General features: G+C 38.5%; 2 protein-coding genes across 2 annotated transcripts in view; one reads left to right on the plus strand and one right to left on the minus strand.

The window, feature by feature from the left end:
* Positions 1-17186, plus strand: part of LOC144657325 (polyphosphoinositide phosphatase-like) — a 111328-nt gene extending 94142 nt beyond the window's left edge. The window contains exon 28 of the transcript XR_013571506.1: positions 16921-17186. The gene's annotated coding sequence lies outside the window, so the exon portion shown is untranslated. The remainder of the gene's footprint in view (positions 1-16920) is intronic.
* Positions 994-20036, minus strand: LOC144657328 (putative ATP-dependent RNA helicase DDX10). Its single transcript, XM_078517665.1, has 22 exons — positions 19879-20036; positions 17381-17444; positions 16584-16714; positions 15878-15958; positions 15374-15451; positions 14361-14481; positions 13274-13388; positions 12674-12707; positions 11596-11658; positions 10785-10889; positions 9839-10001; positions 8873-8957; positions 7898-7961; positions 7113-7150; positions 6915-7002; positions 5460-5548; positions 4707-4749; positions 3858-4097; positions 3617-3739; positions 3069-3311; positions 2774-2856; positions 994-1557 (listed from the first exon to the last, which is right to left on the minus strand). Exons 1-22 carry the CDS (start codon positions 20005-20007, stop codon positions 1431-1433), a joined length of 2307 nt encoding a protein of 768 aa, XP_078373791.1. The 5' UTR covers positions 20008-20036; the 3' UTR covers positions 994-1430.
* Positions 20037-20046: the final 10 nt, after the last annotated feature.

The raw sequence follows: 20046 nt of genomic DNA on the forward strand, positions 1-20046 counted from the left end.
TTATCAGACCAAGTGGCTCTTGAGTTAAAAAGAACCGATGAACCATGTAAACTTTTATGTGAAGTGTTTCCCAGAGTGACGACTGCACATGTCAGTGGTTTATGATTAACTTTTGTTCCACTTGATACAATATCCCAAAAGTTATCGGGCAAGCATTTTCGTTTGCGGCAAAACGATAACTTTTGAGGCACATGTAAAGAAGTTACTAGTGGGTATGAATATACTACTATTGAATAAATTCTTGCGGAAAAAACGTTTTTCAGTCATTTTTACTTGCGGAAACTTATTTTTGCGGAACAAAAAAATACCGCAAAAATTAGAACCCGCAGGGAAAAAAGGTGCTACACCGTAGATTATTCGCTCTCAATTTCTATGAAATCGAAAGCGAATAATTCAATTGTTAATTATAATACATCAAATAATTTTCCCGCGCGTACATTTTCTAATCACTTCTCGTATCGCAATGAAAACTGGGGAATATCCCGTGCTTCAATCCATCAAAATATTTTTCTCGCACGCGATTGGTCCAAACACGTCACGTGAAACTAGAAATTAAAGACGCCGATCAATTACTCTGTGTAAAGGACTGTTGTTTTATCAGTCATCGTCCAAAGGGTGTCACCAATATAAATTCAACAAGACCTGTTCCCGATGGACTATCGAATTTTTTTACGCAGTTTTCTGGGCAAGGCCTTTCTGCCTCACCTTCAGTTTACTCTTCTCTTGAAGTCCTCACGAAGGTCGAACCTTCATCCTACCAAAAACTTATTTTCCGTATTGCATATCTGTTCGGACCTATAACTAACCACGTTTATAGATTATCGTGTAGTGTAGGCCTGTGCAAAGTTTTCATATTAACTTTATTTTTACTTCGAGAAATAAAAGACAATAAAAGCTTGTGAAAAGTCGGCGTGAGTTTTTACTTGTCTGCTGGAGAAGTATAGAAGGTGTTGAACAGTTCTAGAACACCTTCTTGAATTGTTCACAAAAGTGAACATGAATTAACAAAGTTCTCTGCCGTTTACTTAATTTAAAATCGTCTTTTTATTCCTAAAAATTAAATGTGAAATCGAAAACCTATTTTATGTGATAAGTGACTCGTCAGTACCATGATTTACGAGCAATGTGCCTTCTGTCTATCCATTGCAGTTCGCAAGGCCAGCTCAAGAAGAAAGCTTTCCATTTCACTCATAGGATCCTCACTTTTTATCCATAGGAACATTGACATGAAGGGTCCCCATTCATGAGAGTCAGCACAAGGTTACACGTGCGTGTCCTTACTCCCTCTTGCTCCAAATTCACGTACATTTTAAGATCCTGACAGTAGCTGTAAAGCTGCCCGGGCTTGAAGTAAGGTCCACTTTTCGCTGAAAGCAAAGCTTTTTAAGTGGACATTTTCTATCCAATATCTTCCATTGCCTGTCCATTTGTTAAGATCCTGACAGAAGCTGTAATGCCAATTCCTCGTCTTCCGCCAAAGATGGCCCTTGAGGCTCCAAATCCCAAGCAATGTTTGAGAGCCTGTCACTCTTTGAGAAGTGTTTCTTCTTCTTGGGGCTAAGGATCACAAATTTAAAAAAAACACAGTCAAAATAAGACTCGATTTCTAAGTGATTGGTACTGGAAGTATACATCCCAAAAATGGTATTTAAGGGAAGTGGTCATAACAACTGTACTCGACGAGGACCCACCTTGTGTAGGACCGCCTGTCCGATTAGCCAAATGGACAAAACGTATTGGCCTCAAAATTTAAGTTGAGACTTTCATATTAGGTGTGCATAAAGCTTGCATTACTGGAGAAATGGCACAAGGAGGTTTGAATCTTTTTCTTAGTTCCTACTCCTGATAAAATGAGGGGGGGGGGGGGGGGGTGGGGTGGCGAAACAACAAGACACCATCTTTTAAGGTCGGGGGTGGGAGTACACAAAGAGACCACCTTTTCTCTTTGTAGAGTGGTGGGCCCTGCCTGAATACAATAGTTTTGACCATTTCCCTAAAAAGGGGGGCTCAATATCTTTTTTCATTCTCGCAAACACAAAATCCAAGAATAGTTTCTGTCTCTTACTGATATGCTCTGTGAACATCTTATCACGCTGTCCGGATTACCATTGGTAAAAAAATATATCTAACAATTTCTCATGAACCCTTGACGACGTAAATTTTTAATGGAATAGCTGCAACTGAAGACAATACAGTGCAACCCCGATATAACGATATGCCAAGGGAGCAGTGAAATTATATCGTTATATCGAGGTATCGTTATATCGAGACTCCCGACATAACGATATGGCCGTAAAATACCCGAAAATATCGTTATATCGGGGTAAAATTAAAATGTACTAATTTTACTGCATATTATTTAATTAAACTTGTAATGAGTATCAAATAATTAAAGTTACAGGAAAACGCAGGAACAAAGGCATCGGCCTTGAAATCCCGGCGACGTATACGTATACGTAAGGAGTCAAAGATACTAAAATTGAGAGAACTATTAAATGACAAGGAGGATAAAGAGGCATCGTAAACTGAAAGCTGTTGACAGAAACGTTACAGATTACTGTACTCGATTATATAAAATTAAATTTTTATAGTAATGATACTGTAATATCGTTATATCGGGGATGATTTTACGCTCGGTCCGCTAAATTCTCATCGTTATATCGGGAATATCGTTATATCGAAGATCGTTATATCGGGGTACTTTCCCATACATTTTACTGTAACTTTTGCCGGGACATGGAATATTCATCGTTATATCGGGGCTCCACTGTACCTTTCTGGTTGTTCTTCATCAGAGTCGTCCTCGAGTTCTTCTTGACCCTCTCCGTCGCCTGCTAAACTGACACCAGGCACGCCCTGTCAAACAAAACATCAAATCAGTCTATTCATTAATTCTAGAGAGAAGACATTGGTGTCCACCTGTCGACCTTAAAAGCATCCCGAAATTTACTGATTTAAGCACAAAAAGCATCAATGGTTAACAAACCACGAGCAAAGGCTAGCAATAAAGAGTACGCCACGGTGATTTTTCGCACCTCAGTGAAGTAAAATGTGTTGTTGTTGATTACCTGTTCTTCCCGGCGTCTTTTCTTAATTTTTCTTCTTTGTTCCTTATGCTTGCTTTTGATTCGCTGTCTTTCGACTTTCCTGTCAATCAAATCCGCCTCGCGCATCAAGTCACGTGATTCCTCCACTGAAATGCCACCCACGTGACGTTTATGGCTCTCGGCGAGAGGGACTGGCTCGAGAGTTTCATTGGTCGGTTCAGACTTGCTTGCGAGATCTAGAGGTGGTCCTTCGCTCTTAAGTGGCTGCAAGAAATATCAATGTTCTTCCTGAATTAAAAAACGTCTGGCTAAACCCATTGGATCAGAAAAGCCAGATAGCTCATCGGGGCTGGTATGTGACTCTAGCTTCTGCACAGTGGCATAAAAACACTAGAAATCTTGCTACTCTCCCTGGTGAAGTGGTAAATATAATATCACCCCCTCCCCCCCCCCCCCACGTCCTCACCTCACCCTTCCTGTAATAGCATTTGTTTGAGCTGTACAACAGGAACTAGAAAATGGCTCAACAGAAAAAATCTACAAAGCGTAATAAACAGCTTGTATCTAACCTCTCCATCATCGCCAAACACGATCTTCGTGTTTATCTTCACATTTTTGTTCAGTAGTTTTTTAGCCGCAGCAATTTTGGTCTTCGGTTTCCTTGGCTTCTTTTCCTTTTCTTCCATCTCTTCCTAAAGTAAAAAAACGTTCATGCATCATTCCTGTTCCCTAAAGCAATAAAATTTCTTATAAAATCAATTTTAAACATCGTTATGTCAAATTTGGGTGGATATTATGTTTTGAACTTACCTCTGTTGGAGGAGGACCTGGGTCAAAGTTTACATGTCGTTTTTTAAGAACCAGTAAATCATCTTGCTCAGCGGTATCATCTTCCACTTTCGAGGTCCCTCCCAGATCCCGCTCGTCGTTGCTTTCGTTGTCCCCAGACTCCTCGTCGCTGCTACCACTGCTTTCCTGTGTTCGTGTGATCGCGCTGACGACGTCTATCTGTGACGCATCATCTTGCTTACCATACTTTTTCTCTGCTTTCTGCAACAAAAATATGTTCGAGAATGTTGTTCAGCATATTTGCTTGTACTTAAAAAAGCCAAGTTTGGTGGGTCTGGGTGGATGCCACTCACAGGGTTTTCATGGTTACCGGATGCACTCAGATACAGTTCTTGGCTCCACCAACCTCTCAGGCACCCCTCCCCCACGCTAATCTCTTGTTGATGACTTTAAATGTGGTTAAATTAAATTTAGGCTAAGTTAAACTTAACCTCGTAGGGGCCGTGGGATACAGTTCCCCTGTTGAGGTCAGGTCATTTCGCTTGCGTTGCCGTACGCACAGGTTCTCAAGTTAGATTCACTTACCCAAAGCGAGAACTTAACCATAACGTATCATCCCTGAATAACTTTGGGCAAATTACTTCAAGAGTGTAAGGTAATTGTTCCTCTATTAGAATATCACTAAAATTATATTTTTCGTTCACGAAAAAATACAGCAGTTCATGCACAACGTTGCTTTACCGTACTTTTTCCTATTTCTGATTATTGAACGAACCTCAGATTTTTTAAACAACAGTGATTGCTTTGGATGTGACCATACAAAACTACTTCAACCAATAGTATGCAGAACAAATCATCACGTGATCTTACCTTCAGAAATCGAATCCGAGGAGGGTTTGGTAAACCAAGTGATCTGCAACAAAAAGAAAATAAAACGTTATTATTAGGAGCGTCTTTCCTCTTTCGCTACTTCGCTTTGACCTTCTTAATCCTAGATTAGCGTTACCCATCAGCTTTCAATTGCACGTGCATTGTAAATCTTGGTACAACAACGTGAAATCTCCAGATTCTGGGCTATATGAACGACCTCATTCTTCCACGACGGTGAATTTATGTATTAAGCAAGAAGATTGTGAAAGACCTAAGAAAGTCATCCACTTAAAAATAAGTTATACTGGTTGTGTAACCTTTTACAAACAGTCTTAGACTAATAACGTTTTTAGCCACTTTTTTGGTTGATGAAGGGTATTGATTTCTTTTACTTCCTCAAAACAAAGATTCCAGCAAAAAGGACTAGACACTAAATTAAAAAAAAGCAAAAAAATTACCTTTATTTAGACACGGTGAGGTTTAAAGCTATAAGCTTGTGGGGCCGTGCATTCCCGATCGAATTGGAATTTGGAAATGTTGGTTTTTGTGGAGGAAGGAAAACCGGAGAACCCGGAGAAAAACTCTTGAAGCAAGGACGAAAACCAACAACAAACTCAACCCACATATGACGCCGAGTCCGGGAATCGAACCCGGGCCACATTGGTGGGAGGCGAGCACTCTCGCCACAGCGCCATCTCTGCTCCCCACAACACAAAATCACAACAACACAACAACACAAAATACAAGACTTACTGTGCAAACTCATCCAGTGGCAGCTTGTTAACATCAAATATTTTTTTGTTCGACTGCAGAAAGACTGATCTAGCGTATGATACAATACTCTGTGGAGAAATTAACCAATATGTCAGTAGCTGCCTAAATCATTTTAAGGAAGAAACACGTCCATAAGGCTAAGAAGCTCTGGTCCTTAGCACGCATTGCAAGCCTATGGTACTAGTTCATGCCATAGACAGTTTGAGAATAGCTTTTGGTCAGCAAAGTCTGAGTTCAGAAGAAGACTTATGCATAGAATTAATCTTCGTAGAGATCTACGAAGGTTATCAAAAACAGTGATTACAGTGGAACCCCGATATAACGATATACCAAGGGAGCAGTAAAATTATATCGTTATATCGAGGAATCGTTAAATCGAAACTCCCGATATAAGGATATGGCCGTAAAATAACCGAAAATATCGTTATATCGGGGTAAACCTAACAAGTACTTTTTACTGCATGTTAAAGGAGAATGGGGGAAAAGTTGATAAAGAGGCTTAGGACACAGTATCATTTTCGTATATCATCGTGCAAGTCTGTTTACAGAAACGTTAGAGATTACTCGATTACTGTAATGTTATTGCATTAAATTCGATGTTTTGTGACTGTGTACTGATAATATCGTTATATCGGAAAAATTTTACGTTCGGTCTGCTAAATTCGCATCGTTATATCGAAGATTGTTATATTGGGGTTCCGTCCCATACATTTTACTGTAACTTTTGCCGGGACATAGAATATTCATCTTTATATCGGGAATATCGTTATATCGAAGATCGTTATATCGGGGTTCCACTGTATATTGTCCTTCCAAATCGTGAACTGCAGTGGACCTTAATCCAGAAAATCTTGTAATTTAATTTCTTGCTAAGATTCGAGCAATCCAGGTTCGAGCCCTGGCCAGGGTGATGCCTTGTGTTATTGGTAAGATACTTCATTTTCACAGTGCCTCCCTCCACCCACAATCCCGGCCAAAACGGTTGAGACACTTTGCTAATTTTCACCAATTTTGATATTACAGCCCATTTTTGTCAATTCCCCCCTCCCCTATTTCAATGTTGTCAATGTTGTCGTTTTATGGAAACAAAGCCTGGTGAATTGCAAACCCCATAAAACAACATTAAGTTGGGGGAGAGGGGGATAACATGTTTTTAACAAGCTTGCCAGTCAAGACATTCGTGAAAATCTGTGAAATGCGTTTGTCTCAGCTGGTTTTGTCCGGGATTGCTGGTGTAAAAATGGGTACAAGCAAATTTACTGCTGAAGGTAACCCTGCGATGGACTAGCATCCCATCCAGGGGGGAGTAAAAATACTCCTAGTCACAAATGTTACAGAAATCAAGATAAGCTCTGACCTGATAAGCCACTTGGCTCAACAGCAGGCTCTACCTTTTAAAATTCCTAAGATGTTTTGGATACATGAGCTGTTTACCTTTTGTGCCCACTGTTTTATTTCCAAGTCCTGAGCACAAAATGCCTCAAGTTTCTTTCGAATGGTACCCAGCTTCTGTGGATTCACTCTGCAATTTCAAATTAGAACAATTAATGCAAACAAGAAAGTACCATGCCTTCTTAATGAACAAAAGCCAACAAATTAAGCCATGATTTCAAATTTTAAAATCATCCCAACCTTATTCTGTTTATAGGTATCTTTTTGTCTTCTAAAGCCTGAAATAGGTAATTAACAAGCAAGCACAAATGAATTATCAATAAAGAAAAATTAAGCACAAAAATTACTTAAACAAGCTTTTCTCCATACCGTATTACAGTTTAAAAATATGTCACCCTCTTTGTCAGAACAGCAACTTAATCATTTAAGGACAATTATATTTTTATTATTAATTTTAAATTCAGTAAATTAGAATATCTTTGAATTGATTTTCAGGTACATGAATTTAGACTTGGGTGATTCAGGTGCCTTTTAGTCTCAGGAATGAAATCTTAACTTTTCTTTATACTCTTTCTATGCTACATAATAACTTCATACAATAGATAAATTTGCTGCAAAGGTCATCAAAATGGCGAAACGGTTGGCCATTTTCTTGTGAGTACTCTTGGTATTTTTCGCACATTACGGCCTAAAGATGTGCATCGAAGTGACCAATTGCAGCTATCACTGCAAACAGCTTTGCAGATTAAATAAAAAGCAGTGAACGACATGTTTTCAGTTTGTTATCATTCAGTGAAGTTTTTAGAAGTTTTTGTGAATATTAATTAGACCTTTGAGAACTCCAATCAGAGATGTTTTCGTAGATAAGCCGCAACCCCGAGTTTTGGCTTGAATTTTGAGGGAAAAGGTGCGGCTTATACATGGAATTTATGGTTGTTTGGGGAATTTTAAAGTGCACGCAGATGATACACTCTATTCAACAGATTTCTTTATTAAAACAGCATTTACAAGCTGTCAAATGTTACCTTAAGCATTTCTTGTTCCTCTGAAGGTAATAACACCAACAGGGATTGGCCATTCTTCTGATACCTGACAAAAATGAAATTACTGTACATGTAAAAATGATAGAACACTAGCACATAGGTAGCAAATGTTAGTAGGTAAGTATTTCTTTATTGCAGGGTGTGTAACACGATTCTTTCTAACAAAGGATTTCTACAATGTAGTTATAAGTTGGGATACCATCCCAGGGGGGGTACTCCGGGATCAAAGTGACGGGGATGATCAAATGGAGGCAACACTCAGGACCCAAAAAAATCCCTAAGTCGCCCGACATTACCCAAAAAAATCCCTGGACCAAAAAAAACGCCCAAAAAAATCCCTAGTCAAATTACCCCTAAATTGCCAAGGCCGCGCCAAGGCACTTTAGTTTGATTTTAATACCCAAAAAAATCCCCTATTTAAATCAAAACACCCAAAAAAATACCTGCCAAATTCTCCTACCCAAAAAAATCCCGGAATCGAAAATTTCGACCCCAAAAAAATCCTTCGCACATCCCCGTCACTTGGATCCCGGAGTACCCCCCTGGGGATACCATACCAAGAATCGTAAGCAGGCTGGAATGAAAAATAAATATTATAAGTCTTACCAGTCTAAACAAAATTACACCAGAAATTAAATGAAGTGTGCACATGCATGAAGCATATGTATGGGCCTGCATGCATTCATGCATGTGTGCACGACATGCATTTGTTGAATTCTTCATTATTTAATTAATAAAGATCATGGTAAATTTTAAGCTCAGTAATAAATAATGAAGATGAAGTTTTCAACACAACACGAGCATGGGACAAAGAACCCATGGCCTCCCAGATACCGGTTGGGTGCTCTGATGCATGTATGCGTACAGGGAGCTAGATATGTAGTTGCAGCCTTTTGCACACATTGCAGGCTGATAGCATTATTGTGTGAATAACATTTTTAGATTCTGACCAATCACCTGGCTGTTCTCCCAGCTCGATGAATGTATGTGTTAGCATCTTCTGGACAATCTAGTTGAACTACCCAATGAACTGCAGGAATGTCTGCAAAACAGAGAAAAAAGCAAACATTGTTAGTGGCAGTTATTCCTTTTATTAGTCTCTATATTTTTCTTGTAGTAAAAGCTGTAAGATTGAAGGCAGCCTAATGGCTACTGCATTGGACTCATATCAAGCCATTTGGGTATAAGCCTAAGCCAGGATCATTGCGTTGTGTTCATGAGCAAGACACGACTCTCTCACAGTGCCCCTCCCCACCCAGGTGAATAAAATAAGTACAAAAACTAGAGGTTTGGCACTAGCCTGCCGGGGAATTTGTTCTCCGACATAGCTAATAGCCTGCTTGAAAGAATATGTTCAATCTCAAGACATATTTGGTGATCATTATCTTAATTCTCACCAGCTGAAAATTTGATTATGTATACAGTGCACTGACAGCAGACGCAAAGCATCAGCTACTTCACTCTACTTTGCTTAGAGAAGATTATTTTTCCCTAAATTGAAGAAATTAAACACAAAAGATTCTTTAAAACTGTCCGTTACTCTACAAAGGCCCTGCCAGATTAAATTCCGATAAGCAACATGGCTTAGAAAGTAGCGACAGCACATAAAATAAAATCACGACAAAAGACAACCCTTTTGAAAAAACTTGAATTCCGACAAGGACAAGTAAATCTTTCTTTAAATTTACTACCGATGGCGACGCTAAGTTTGATAAAACAGTGAAACGGCGCATTTTTAAATTTAGACAAGGGACACGGGAACCCCCCCCCCCCCCCTGGCAAGGCCTCTCTACACAAACCAGCTGCCTTAGTTTAAATTTTGATTATTGAAATATGTATAGCTGGAAAATTATCAAATGCCTATCACTGTTGGCCAACATGACTCCCACTTCAAGCAGAAAACACAGGAGGAGAAGTGCTTACCAAGACCCCGAGCTGCAATGTCTGTAGCAAACAGAACAGCTTCAGTTTTCTTACAGAAGTCATTATAAATTGCCACTCTCTTTAGCTGCTTCTGTTTGCCATACAGAGCCATTAATGGGATTCCAGGCCGTAAGCGACGGAAAGATTCATAGATGAATTTTACCTAACAGGAGAAAGAAATGGAATACTGGATCAAAAGGCCCTTTGGGGCATCTTGTGTCACACTACAGTGCAAGTAAACAGAAGTAGTATACTGAAAAATTCTGCTTATAACCCCTGGGCTTATACAGCTTTGTAAAGGGTTTTGGATAGGCTTATAAACAGGGGGGGGGGGCTTATATCCGGGGAGGGGGAGGGGGCTTATAAGCAGATTTAAAAAAATGTTTTGAAATGAGCCACCACAGCGTTGATCTAAATACATTTATTCATTAACTGGTTTTAAACTAAGCTAATACAGGGCGGCAATACTACATGTCATCAATGACTTATTTGTGTGTGATTTTTACCTGCTTGCTTATTCCTCGGTAAATGCACATAATTTTACATGTTATGGAACAAACTACATTTTTTATTTTACATTTTTTTTAAATTTAATATTCCATTCAATTTTATTTTATTGTATTGTATACTGTGTATTTTCCTTTCATTAAATGAATTAGGCACTCTTAAGCTACTGTATTTCATGACATCAGAGAATAAGTAAATATTCTACAGTGCAGGGTTATAAAATGAAATTGTGGCTGGGTGACACGAATAATAAGTAGGCGGTAGTATTAATGAACAATAAGTTAGTATTAATGATAAGAAGTTGTACAAATGATGGCAATTGTAATAAACAATCCCATCAGGACTCATCTTTTGTTAGTACAGCTAAATATCTAATGTTCAATACTGCATACTTATTATTAACAACTGCAACTCATAAATAAATGTTATTGATCTATACCTGTTTACAGCTTGATAGAAAGACCAGAATCTTGCTTTTGAGGTGATTTCGGATAAATGAAAATAGAAAATCAAGCTTCTCGTGAAGTTCACAAACTACATAACTCTGAAAGAAAAAAGAAAAAGATTATGTTTTGGCTTTAATTTTACCCTTCAGCTGGTACAGTTTTGGATTTTCCTTTGTTTTATATTTCATTGGTGTAAAAAGCTTGCATCTCCTTCTTACAGCCAATCAGAAGTAAAACCAAACTAATAATTATTGTGATTCATTCACGCATGTTTTCCCACATTTCGTGCCAGCTATGTGTGTTTGCTTTAAGTTTTGATGGGTTCACTGGGTTGACTGTGTCCTTTGTGATTGGCCAGAGTGATTGCTTTGGTTTTTGTTTTATGACACTCAACTAAAAACTGCTTTACACCAGAACAAATAAATGAAAGTACCAAATGAATAGTCCATTTTACAGTTGCCTGCCAAGTGACCTGGCCTTTGAATGGTAGTGAGGCTGGAGGTGACCTTGCATTGATACAAAAACCTCTCTGCTCTATCATGTAAATGCAAACTAGTTTGCATCAAAACAGCATGATTAACACAACAAAAGCAGTGAGGTCTGTATCAAAACAAGGTCACCTCCAGCCTCACTTCCATTCAAAGCCCACGTCACTGAGCAGAAAACTGTAAAATGAACTATTTGTGCCAAGGGTGAAATTAAACCGCAACATATAATTATATATATTTCTATATATATTTCAAGATTCTTCAAAAAGCAAACTATGGAAGTGTTACGGTACCAACTAAAATTAATATTTATTACCTGTGTGAGTCCTTTAGGAGTACTTGTTTTTGAGTTTTCATGTACAGCAACATACTCAGGATCCTTTACAAGAAATTAAAATCAGCACAATTAAAATTATTAATATAAAGTATATTTATATGTTCCTGGTAACAGTTAAATGAATATTATCTATATACACTGTTGATAAATTATCAATAAATTTCCTTTTGAATATCTTTACATCAGTTTTAAATGGACCGTGTCGTGGAGTAAATCGGTCACATTTAATTTTGTACGGGGGTGTGCCGCTGAGTCTCTGAGACCTTGGACCTGTTCTAGAGAAAATAAGGTGGAATGTGCGACCCAGACGTCAAACATTGGAAATATAGGTACCGTGTTCCAGACAATATGAACAATGAATAAAAATATATAGATATAAAAACACTGGAGAACAGCACAAAGTGTTCACTTTCTTTAGGCTGTGACATGAAGATAAAGCGACGAGGGGAGTGGAGTTTCATAGCTGTACTTGATCATGCTTAATCGGGATTCTGGGGAAAAATCGACCCTGTTCCAGAGAGAACGGCTAAATTCTATATCCTGTTCCAGAGTCATGGGGGCAAAAAAGCGTACGGGTCCAGCCTGTTGAGCAGCACATACCCGGTACCTGCATAGCCCGTTTATGGGAGTACCCCCCCTCCGCCGTCTTTAATTTGGCACTCTATAGATGTGACACCTTAAACATTACTGTAACTTAATATTCATGAAGCTTTAGGGCCCTTTTACACTAGCGATTTTTGATGTAAATTTTGTTGCACTTTCCAAAGCAACTCTTGAGCTTGTGATAAAAACTAGCAGCAATTTCAGGGTGATTTGTCAACATGATAACGCAAACGTTTCGAACATTTTCCAAACCTCTGCAGCATCACAGTGACAAATCGTGCCCAGATCGCAGCTAGTTTACACTTGCAATTTTAACTGTGAGCTCAAGTCTGAGCACGGTGTGTATTAACTAAATGATCCTTTGTGATAACAAATAGTGCACACTATGAGATCATACAACAGTAACACACTGCAAATTATCGCTACTTTATTTTAATGGCAACAAAGTTTATACCTGAAGGCTCAACCTTGCTAGATCTTGTACTGATCTGCCAAAAATAAATTTGATTGAATTTGATCAGTAATACTGTACTGTTGGGCACAAAGGGACACTGTTGAATTGTGAGCTTCACTTCAAAAATTCAAGAGCCTAAAGACGTATGGAAACCTATAAATAGCGGTCCAGTTTTGTTAAAAATTACTATGCCAGTGTACTGAAGCTATAAACAAGTGATATTATTGTGATGTTGTCAGGAACTTTAGATCTCAACTTGAAAAAGTAAGGCTAACTTCTCCAAGTTCTGCCCCTGTGACCTGAAAAACAGCTAAAAACTAATAAAGGCTCCCTTCTTCCTTCAACAACAATTTACTTTTGATTCATATCTTCATCTTGATGTTCTAGGTGCATTTTGTGTATGAACGACAGTATTTTGACAATTTTAGTACTTTTTACTGAGAAGCAGAAATTAAAAATCAAAATAATATAATATTTGTATTAGAAAGTTTTGTATGGTTACTTTTAAAGTATTTTTAACCTGTTTCTAAACCTTCCTCCTCTGATTTTAATTCTGATCTTGAGCAAAGTCAAGCAAATGAAATTTAATACACCTTGTACCTTGTTTGAGTTGCTGAATAAAGCATGGTCTGTCTTTCTTCTGGAAGATTTTCTATAATGGCATTTAATGTAGCAGCAAAACCAAGATCTAGAATCCTGTCTGCTTCATCTAACACTAAAAGAAAAAGGCAAAATGATGGACTCACTTTTGTGTGGAAACATTCAGGTATGGAGAATCTCCATTGACCTGTTTAAAGCATACACTTTCACACATGTGCATAACTTTGCATTGAAAGATCTGAGAAATGAGTTCAAAAACTCCAAAATGGTAATTTTATATGCCTTATGAGACTAAGAGTTTCAAAATCTTCACGACTGAAAGCCTGTATTTGCCTCACACCAGGATAATTAGGATAGTGTAATTCTGAATTTTTAACCCTCGTTTCTTGAAACTCCCAAACCAAAAGTCATTTACCTTCCCTCAGTTGAACATTGCAATTTAACACCTATTTCTCGCAACTTTTGTTTTCCTTGGAGGTTCAAGAAATCGTGGTTGACCACTCACTATTTTTCAAAATATTTATCAATTAAATTTGATTTTTTTCAGTCTTCTGCTTTAAGGTGATTCCCTAGTATTGCATTGCGCATCCTTAATGCGCAGAATTTTACGCGTAATTAGCGCCCACATAAACAAAATGGCGCCTTTTTTCTATGTGGCTTGGCTCGTGCGAGAGAGAAATCATTGTTTTCTCGTAAACGAGTTTGGTGATCTATTGATCATTTTTTTCTCTTAGTTCAAAAGTAGCGATCAAATTCTTTCTATAAAATGAATACAGATCAATTTCTATGGCAGAATAAAAAGTTTTGACCAAAAATGTGTACTTTGCCAGAACTCGCAAAGGAAATACCCGGTATAAGGAATTATATGGTAAATACAAGGTCTTCCTGCTCCTAAAAGAAATCAGTGACACCGCTTTTTTTCGAAATTTAACTTCCCTTAAGGTAAACAAACAACTGGCAAAGTTCGGTTGAAAATCTATGAGCACTTCTATTTCAAGGGAATTACCTTACCGGTAAGTCCATCACTTTGTACAACTTGAAGCATTTTTTTCCTCACACAGTTATTAAGTAGAAGAGGTTTAATTACCAAGAACTTGTAAAGAGTTACAGGTGAAGTCTGGTGTCTCATCCATGTGTTGCAGCAGTCGTCCAGGGGTACAAACTACAATGTTTGTTTTTCTTATTCTTTCTTGCTCATGTTTCAGGTCCTATTAAGAATAACATCAGTTACAGTCTGTAGGTTGACAGATATATATATGCATGCCTAGCAAGCATCTTTATTTTAAAATTATAAGAACTTGATACAATTCCGGTGTGGAACAAGTATGCAGACTGCAGACCTGCAGACTAGCACTCCAGTTAGCCTTAACAGCACTCCTGCTAGCCTGAATAATTGTTTCAGTTAGCCTGAATAACCCGCTGGTTAGTCTGTTTATGGTCATCATCATCATCACAAACAACTTGGCGTTACTCGTGACATCAATAGTGCAAGCATGTCGCACCCTTTTTGCCTGTCTGCCACCATAGACTCCAGATTTTGACGATCATTTCCAGTCAAATTGGCATTCTGCTCCACGGTTTCTCTCCACTGAGTACAACACCTTCCGTTTCTTTGCTTGGCATTCTCAGGTCTCCATCTCAGTTCAGTCTTCAGATTTTGCCAAAACAGCTCCCTCTTCAGGATGGTGTCTCCCTTTCGGCCCTTCGGTCCATTTAACACCACTTGTCATACATGGTATACCACAAGGCAGTGGCCTCAGCAAGTTGCGGTTTGTAGTGCTTGTTTCAGTAACAACATAATAGCACTGGAGTGAGTTGTTAGCCTGGGCACTGCTCCTGTTTATGGTTAGCTCTCAATAATGGCAATCATTATGGTAACATGATATATACTTAAAAAGTCTGCTGGTCTGCAGTCTACATTTGTCACAAGCCCATATACCGGTACTGTAATTTAAGGTTGGACATGGAAATAAAGTCACTGTTTAGTCTAAAGCAGTATAGCTGCATGTACCTTTCCTCCTCACTGTTTAGTCTAAAGCAGTATAGCTGCATGTACCTTTCCTCCTCGTGTTTAGTCTAAAGCAGTATAGCTACATGTACCTTTCCTCCAATTATCAGACCTGCTGAGAGGTCATGTTTGCTGCCAATCTTGCATAGTACTTCAAATGTTTGATATGCCTACAAATAAAAGGAAAATTTCATGTTTAATCAATGAGTTACTTATATGAAGCCATAACTTTGTACTAAATAATTTGTGAAGTAAAAAGGAAACTTCACTTTACATAATTTACATAACCTGATGAAGACTTATTGGCAAAAAAATTGTCCCAACAAAAGCCACTTGTGAGGGTTCATAACTCAAGTTCCCCAATCATGTGTCGGCTGTGATGTACGTGCAGATGTCAGGTGCCTGTGTTTGGGAGGAAAAAGAAGAGGGTACCGCAATGCCAAATAGGTGTCCCAACCCAACCAAACTGTCTATCCCACTCCAACAACACACATGAGCCAACCAAGCACATAAAAGCTCTTTTGACTAGTAGAAATGAAGAAAATGTTTAAAAAAGTAATCATCATCTTATTTATTGTAACTTGAACCCCACTTACAAGTTCACGTGTAGGAGAGATTATCAGAGCACCTAATCCATCAACAGAAGTCCACCTCTGCCTCCATAACACTTCCATTACCTGTTGAGATGTTACATACAATTTTTAATTTATATCAAATGAATGAATACATTGGATAGATTTGGTACTTTCTTAACTGTCTCTTACTGTACATATCAAATGCTTTCATTAACAAAATCAACAACCAGGGATGTACTGTGGCTAAGATTTGAAACTAGTGAAAAATTCTTTGCTATTGGCCTGGGGGGGGGGGGGAGTTCTCCCATATAAGAGCTATATAGGTACAATGTATGTGATGTTGTGAAGGGTACGGTTTTTGAGCAGTTTAGTCTGGGATAGGGTATAGAAATCAGAGAGTTTTGGTCTAGAATAGGATATCATTTGCCAGGAAACTGATCAGTGGTATGATGAATTAAATTCAGAATAGGAATAGAAACTTGGAAGAGAAAGAGGCTTTAATGTTGTTAAAGATGGTTTTCCATTAAAAACACTGTCTAATAGTGATACAGTTCTAAAAAAATGCAAGTCTAGAATAGGGTAGGGACTTTTGCAATCTAGTCTAGTATAGGGTTGCAAAATCAGCTGAACATGGTCTGGTATAGGGTAAGGCTTTCAAAGTACCAGCGACACACCCCCACCCAAAAAAAATTATATACAGAGTGCAGATGGAGTGTGGATGCCTTACAGGAATAAGAAATGCCAAAGTTTTTCCTGATCCAGTCTTAGCAGCACCCAAGACATCGCAGCCTTTTAAAGATATTGGTATTCCAGCCTTCTGAATTTCAGTAGGAATCTGATAACCAGCAGCATGCAAGCCTAATGGATAAAAAAAAAGAAAGAAAAGAAAAGAAAATTACAGGCTGTTAGAGAAAAAAAAAGCTTTCAAAATACTTCTTAACATTTTCATGGTTGACATTCAGTCCTGTAAGATGTGCTTGCTTGGTTACTTACAATACATAATTTTAGCTGAAGATTTACAGATAACAAACCAAGAAAAAAATTCTCATATACAATAAACAAAGTGTTGTTTTAGAGCAGTTTTCAATTGAGTGTCCTAAAGCCAAAACCAAAGTAATTACTCTGGCCAATCACAAAGGACACAGACAATCCAGTGAACCAATCAAAACTCGAAGCAAATACATGTAGCTGGCATGAAGCGCGGGAAAACGTGCGTGAGCGAGTCACGATTGGTTTTGGTTTTAGTTCTGATTGGCTAAGAAAGTGGCGCGAGATTTTTAAGCCAATCACTGAGCGTAGTAATTCAAAACCAAAGCAAACGCAATTTACTTTCGACACTCGAGTGAAAATCGCTCTATACCAGGTTTAGTGTTTTGGAACATTGAAAATTAAGACTGGTGATGAGAATTAGTGCAAACTACAAGTGACAGATAATTCCTTGATGTATGTACTACGGTCTAAATTCTCAGAAGAAACATGAAAAGTAATCTATGAACAACAGAAAGGAGAATTCATAGCTTGTACCTTGAAGTGTTCTTTGTGACAGAGGTAAATCAGAGAACTTTGACACAGCAGCAGAAGAATCAAGCTGAAAATGACAACATTTTAAAAAAATTATAAAACTAACAAAACAAATGTTATGCCACATACCTAATCAATATATAATTAATGATAAGGTCAGAGGTTTTGAAATGTTCACTGTCACCTACTGTAAAATATTGTCCTTATACTGAATGCTAAATAAAACCTTAAATGGCTGTATGTTTACCATTGAGTAGTTGCATAACCTAAGCCTTTCTGTGGTCCAAATGATAAAAAAAACCATTGATGTTGCATTTAATAGATGCCCCCTCCCCCACCACCACCACCTGTGTTAGGGAACAGTGGAAATCTTTAGGGGAAAGGCAAAACTTTGTGTATGTCCTAAGGGATAAGATAAGAAATACAGGTATTCTTTAGCTAGGGGGAACCGGGTGAAAAGTTAGGGAATTCTTAAGGGATAAAACCCAAAAATCCTGCAGAATTCTTAAGGAAGGGACACGTTTTGTACGGTAGTATCGAAAACGAAGACCTCGAAAACGAAGACCTAAGACCTAAGACCCAGTCGAAAACTAAGACCCAGTCGAAAACTAAGACCCAGTCGAAAACTAAGACCCAGTCGAAAACTAAGACCCATACGAAAACTAAGACCCAGTCGAAAACTAAGACCCATACGAAAACTAAGACCCAGTCGAAAACTAAGACCCAGTCGAAAACTAAGACCCAGTCGAAAACTAAGACCCGTACGAAAACTAAGACCCATACGAAAACTAAGACCCATACGAAAACTAAGACCCAGTCGAAAACTAAGACCCAGTCGAAAACTAAGACCCAGTCGAAAACTAAGACCCAGTCGAAAACTAAGACCCGTACGAAAACTAAGACCCGGACCCATACGAAACGAAGACCGTATATACGAAAACTAAGACCCATACGAAAACTAAGAGTTGCGTGACATTAATAATAATGACAGAATAATATTGAAGCAGACTGAGCGTACTGAGAACGTACTACTGATCAAAAATCTAGACTTGATCGAAAACTAAAACCTGATCGAAAACGGTTGCTGCGTCACAGAAGAGACAGCCAAAGTCTCCAACAGTAATGCACCGTATCGAAATCTTAACGCGCACAATACTTGCTTCAATAAACTTCGCTACCCGATTATTATTTCTCGCTTTACCTCAGTGTTTATGATCCCGTGGGTAACATTAGGAATTGAACCATGTATGAACGATGAGCGCTTATACAATCCTTTTGTCTTCCAACTTTTGGTGCTTTGTTTTTGTTTCTTTGCCAAGCCGGTATAAATGAGAGGTATTCAAGACTAGTACCTTTTAAATCGCTTTCACGCGTAACCGATTTATCAGATGATGTTTTCTTTTATTTGAAACTAGAAACGCGTCATCTTTAGTGACCTTTAGTGTCCTTTACATTGTCGATATTGTTGTTTACATGAACGTGTGCCATCGTTATTCGTTTCGAAATGTCTCGAACTGTCATGTATATGATTTGACATTGAACGAGTACATTTCATTTTCTTCGCAGTTTTTTGGATCGAAACCGCAATGTCATTAATTAAAGGGATGGATCAGCCAGTAAGAATACAAACTGGACACATCTGTTTGAACTGTACTGTGCAGTTGGGATCTGCACAAGTCATTGCGACAGTGTAGTGTCACGCAACTCTTGGTAACGCTGGTTTTGGCCGGGTCTTAGTTTTCGTATGGGTCTTAGTTTTCGTACGGGTCTTAGTTTTCGTACGGGTCTTAGTTTTCGTACGGGTCTTAGTGTTTTCGTACGGGTCTTAGTTTTCGTACGGGTCTTAGTTTTCGTACGGGTCTTAGTTTTCGTATGGGTCTTAGTTTTCGTACGGGTCTTAGTTTTCGACTGGGTCTTAGTTTTCGACTGGGTCTTAGTTTTCGTATGGGTCTTAGTTTTCGTATGGGTCTTAGTTTTCGTACGGGTCTTAGTTTTCGACTGGGTCTTAGTTTTCGACTGGGTCTTAGTTTTCGACTGGGTCTTAGGTCTTAGGTCTTCGTTTTCGAGGTCTTCGTTTTCGATACTACCCGTTTTGTACGGAATTCTTGCGGGCTTACATTAGGGGTGAAGGCATTTCCTGTGGATTGTTTTAGGGGTGTAGACGTTTTCAATGGATTTCTTTAGGGGTAAGAATAAAAGACCTGTCCTCAACATGGGGGAGGGGGGGGGGGGATAATTTTTAATTTATAACTCCAATAGACTACTCTATCTTATTGCCATATATATTCATGCATTGGATGATTTCATGGCTTTGAAACAGCATTTTACCCAGTTGATCACACCACAAAAATGTCACGTTATTTTTAAATGGTGACCTTTGCGATCACCTGACGATAAATTCCACTCGCACGTGGCAATGTTTTGAAATCAAGTCAAACAAATTTGGCTTGTATCAAAACGCCGTGAAGCCTCTATTAATGAAACACACAGCAAATACTTACATCTCTGCAACGTTCCTCTAACTCTTTAATCTCTTTTTCTTCTTTTGACCATAATTCTTGACGTCGTATTCGACGATGTTTTTCAGACTTTTTCCATCTCAACTTCTTTGCTTCCTTCCCGTCCGCCATATTGCTTAGTAACCACCCTCTCCTGGAGGCTTGGTTACA

The sequence above is a fragment of the Oculina patagonica genome, chromosome 6 (assembly GCF_052425735.1).
Source record: "Oculina patagonica isolate OP01 chromosome 6, crgOcupat, whole genome shotgun sequence".
Lineage (NCBI taxonomy): Eukaryota > Metazoa > Cnidaria > Anthozoa > Scleractinia > Oculinidae > Oculina > Oculina patagonica.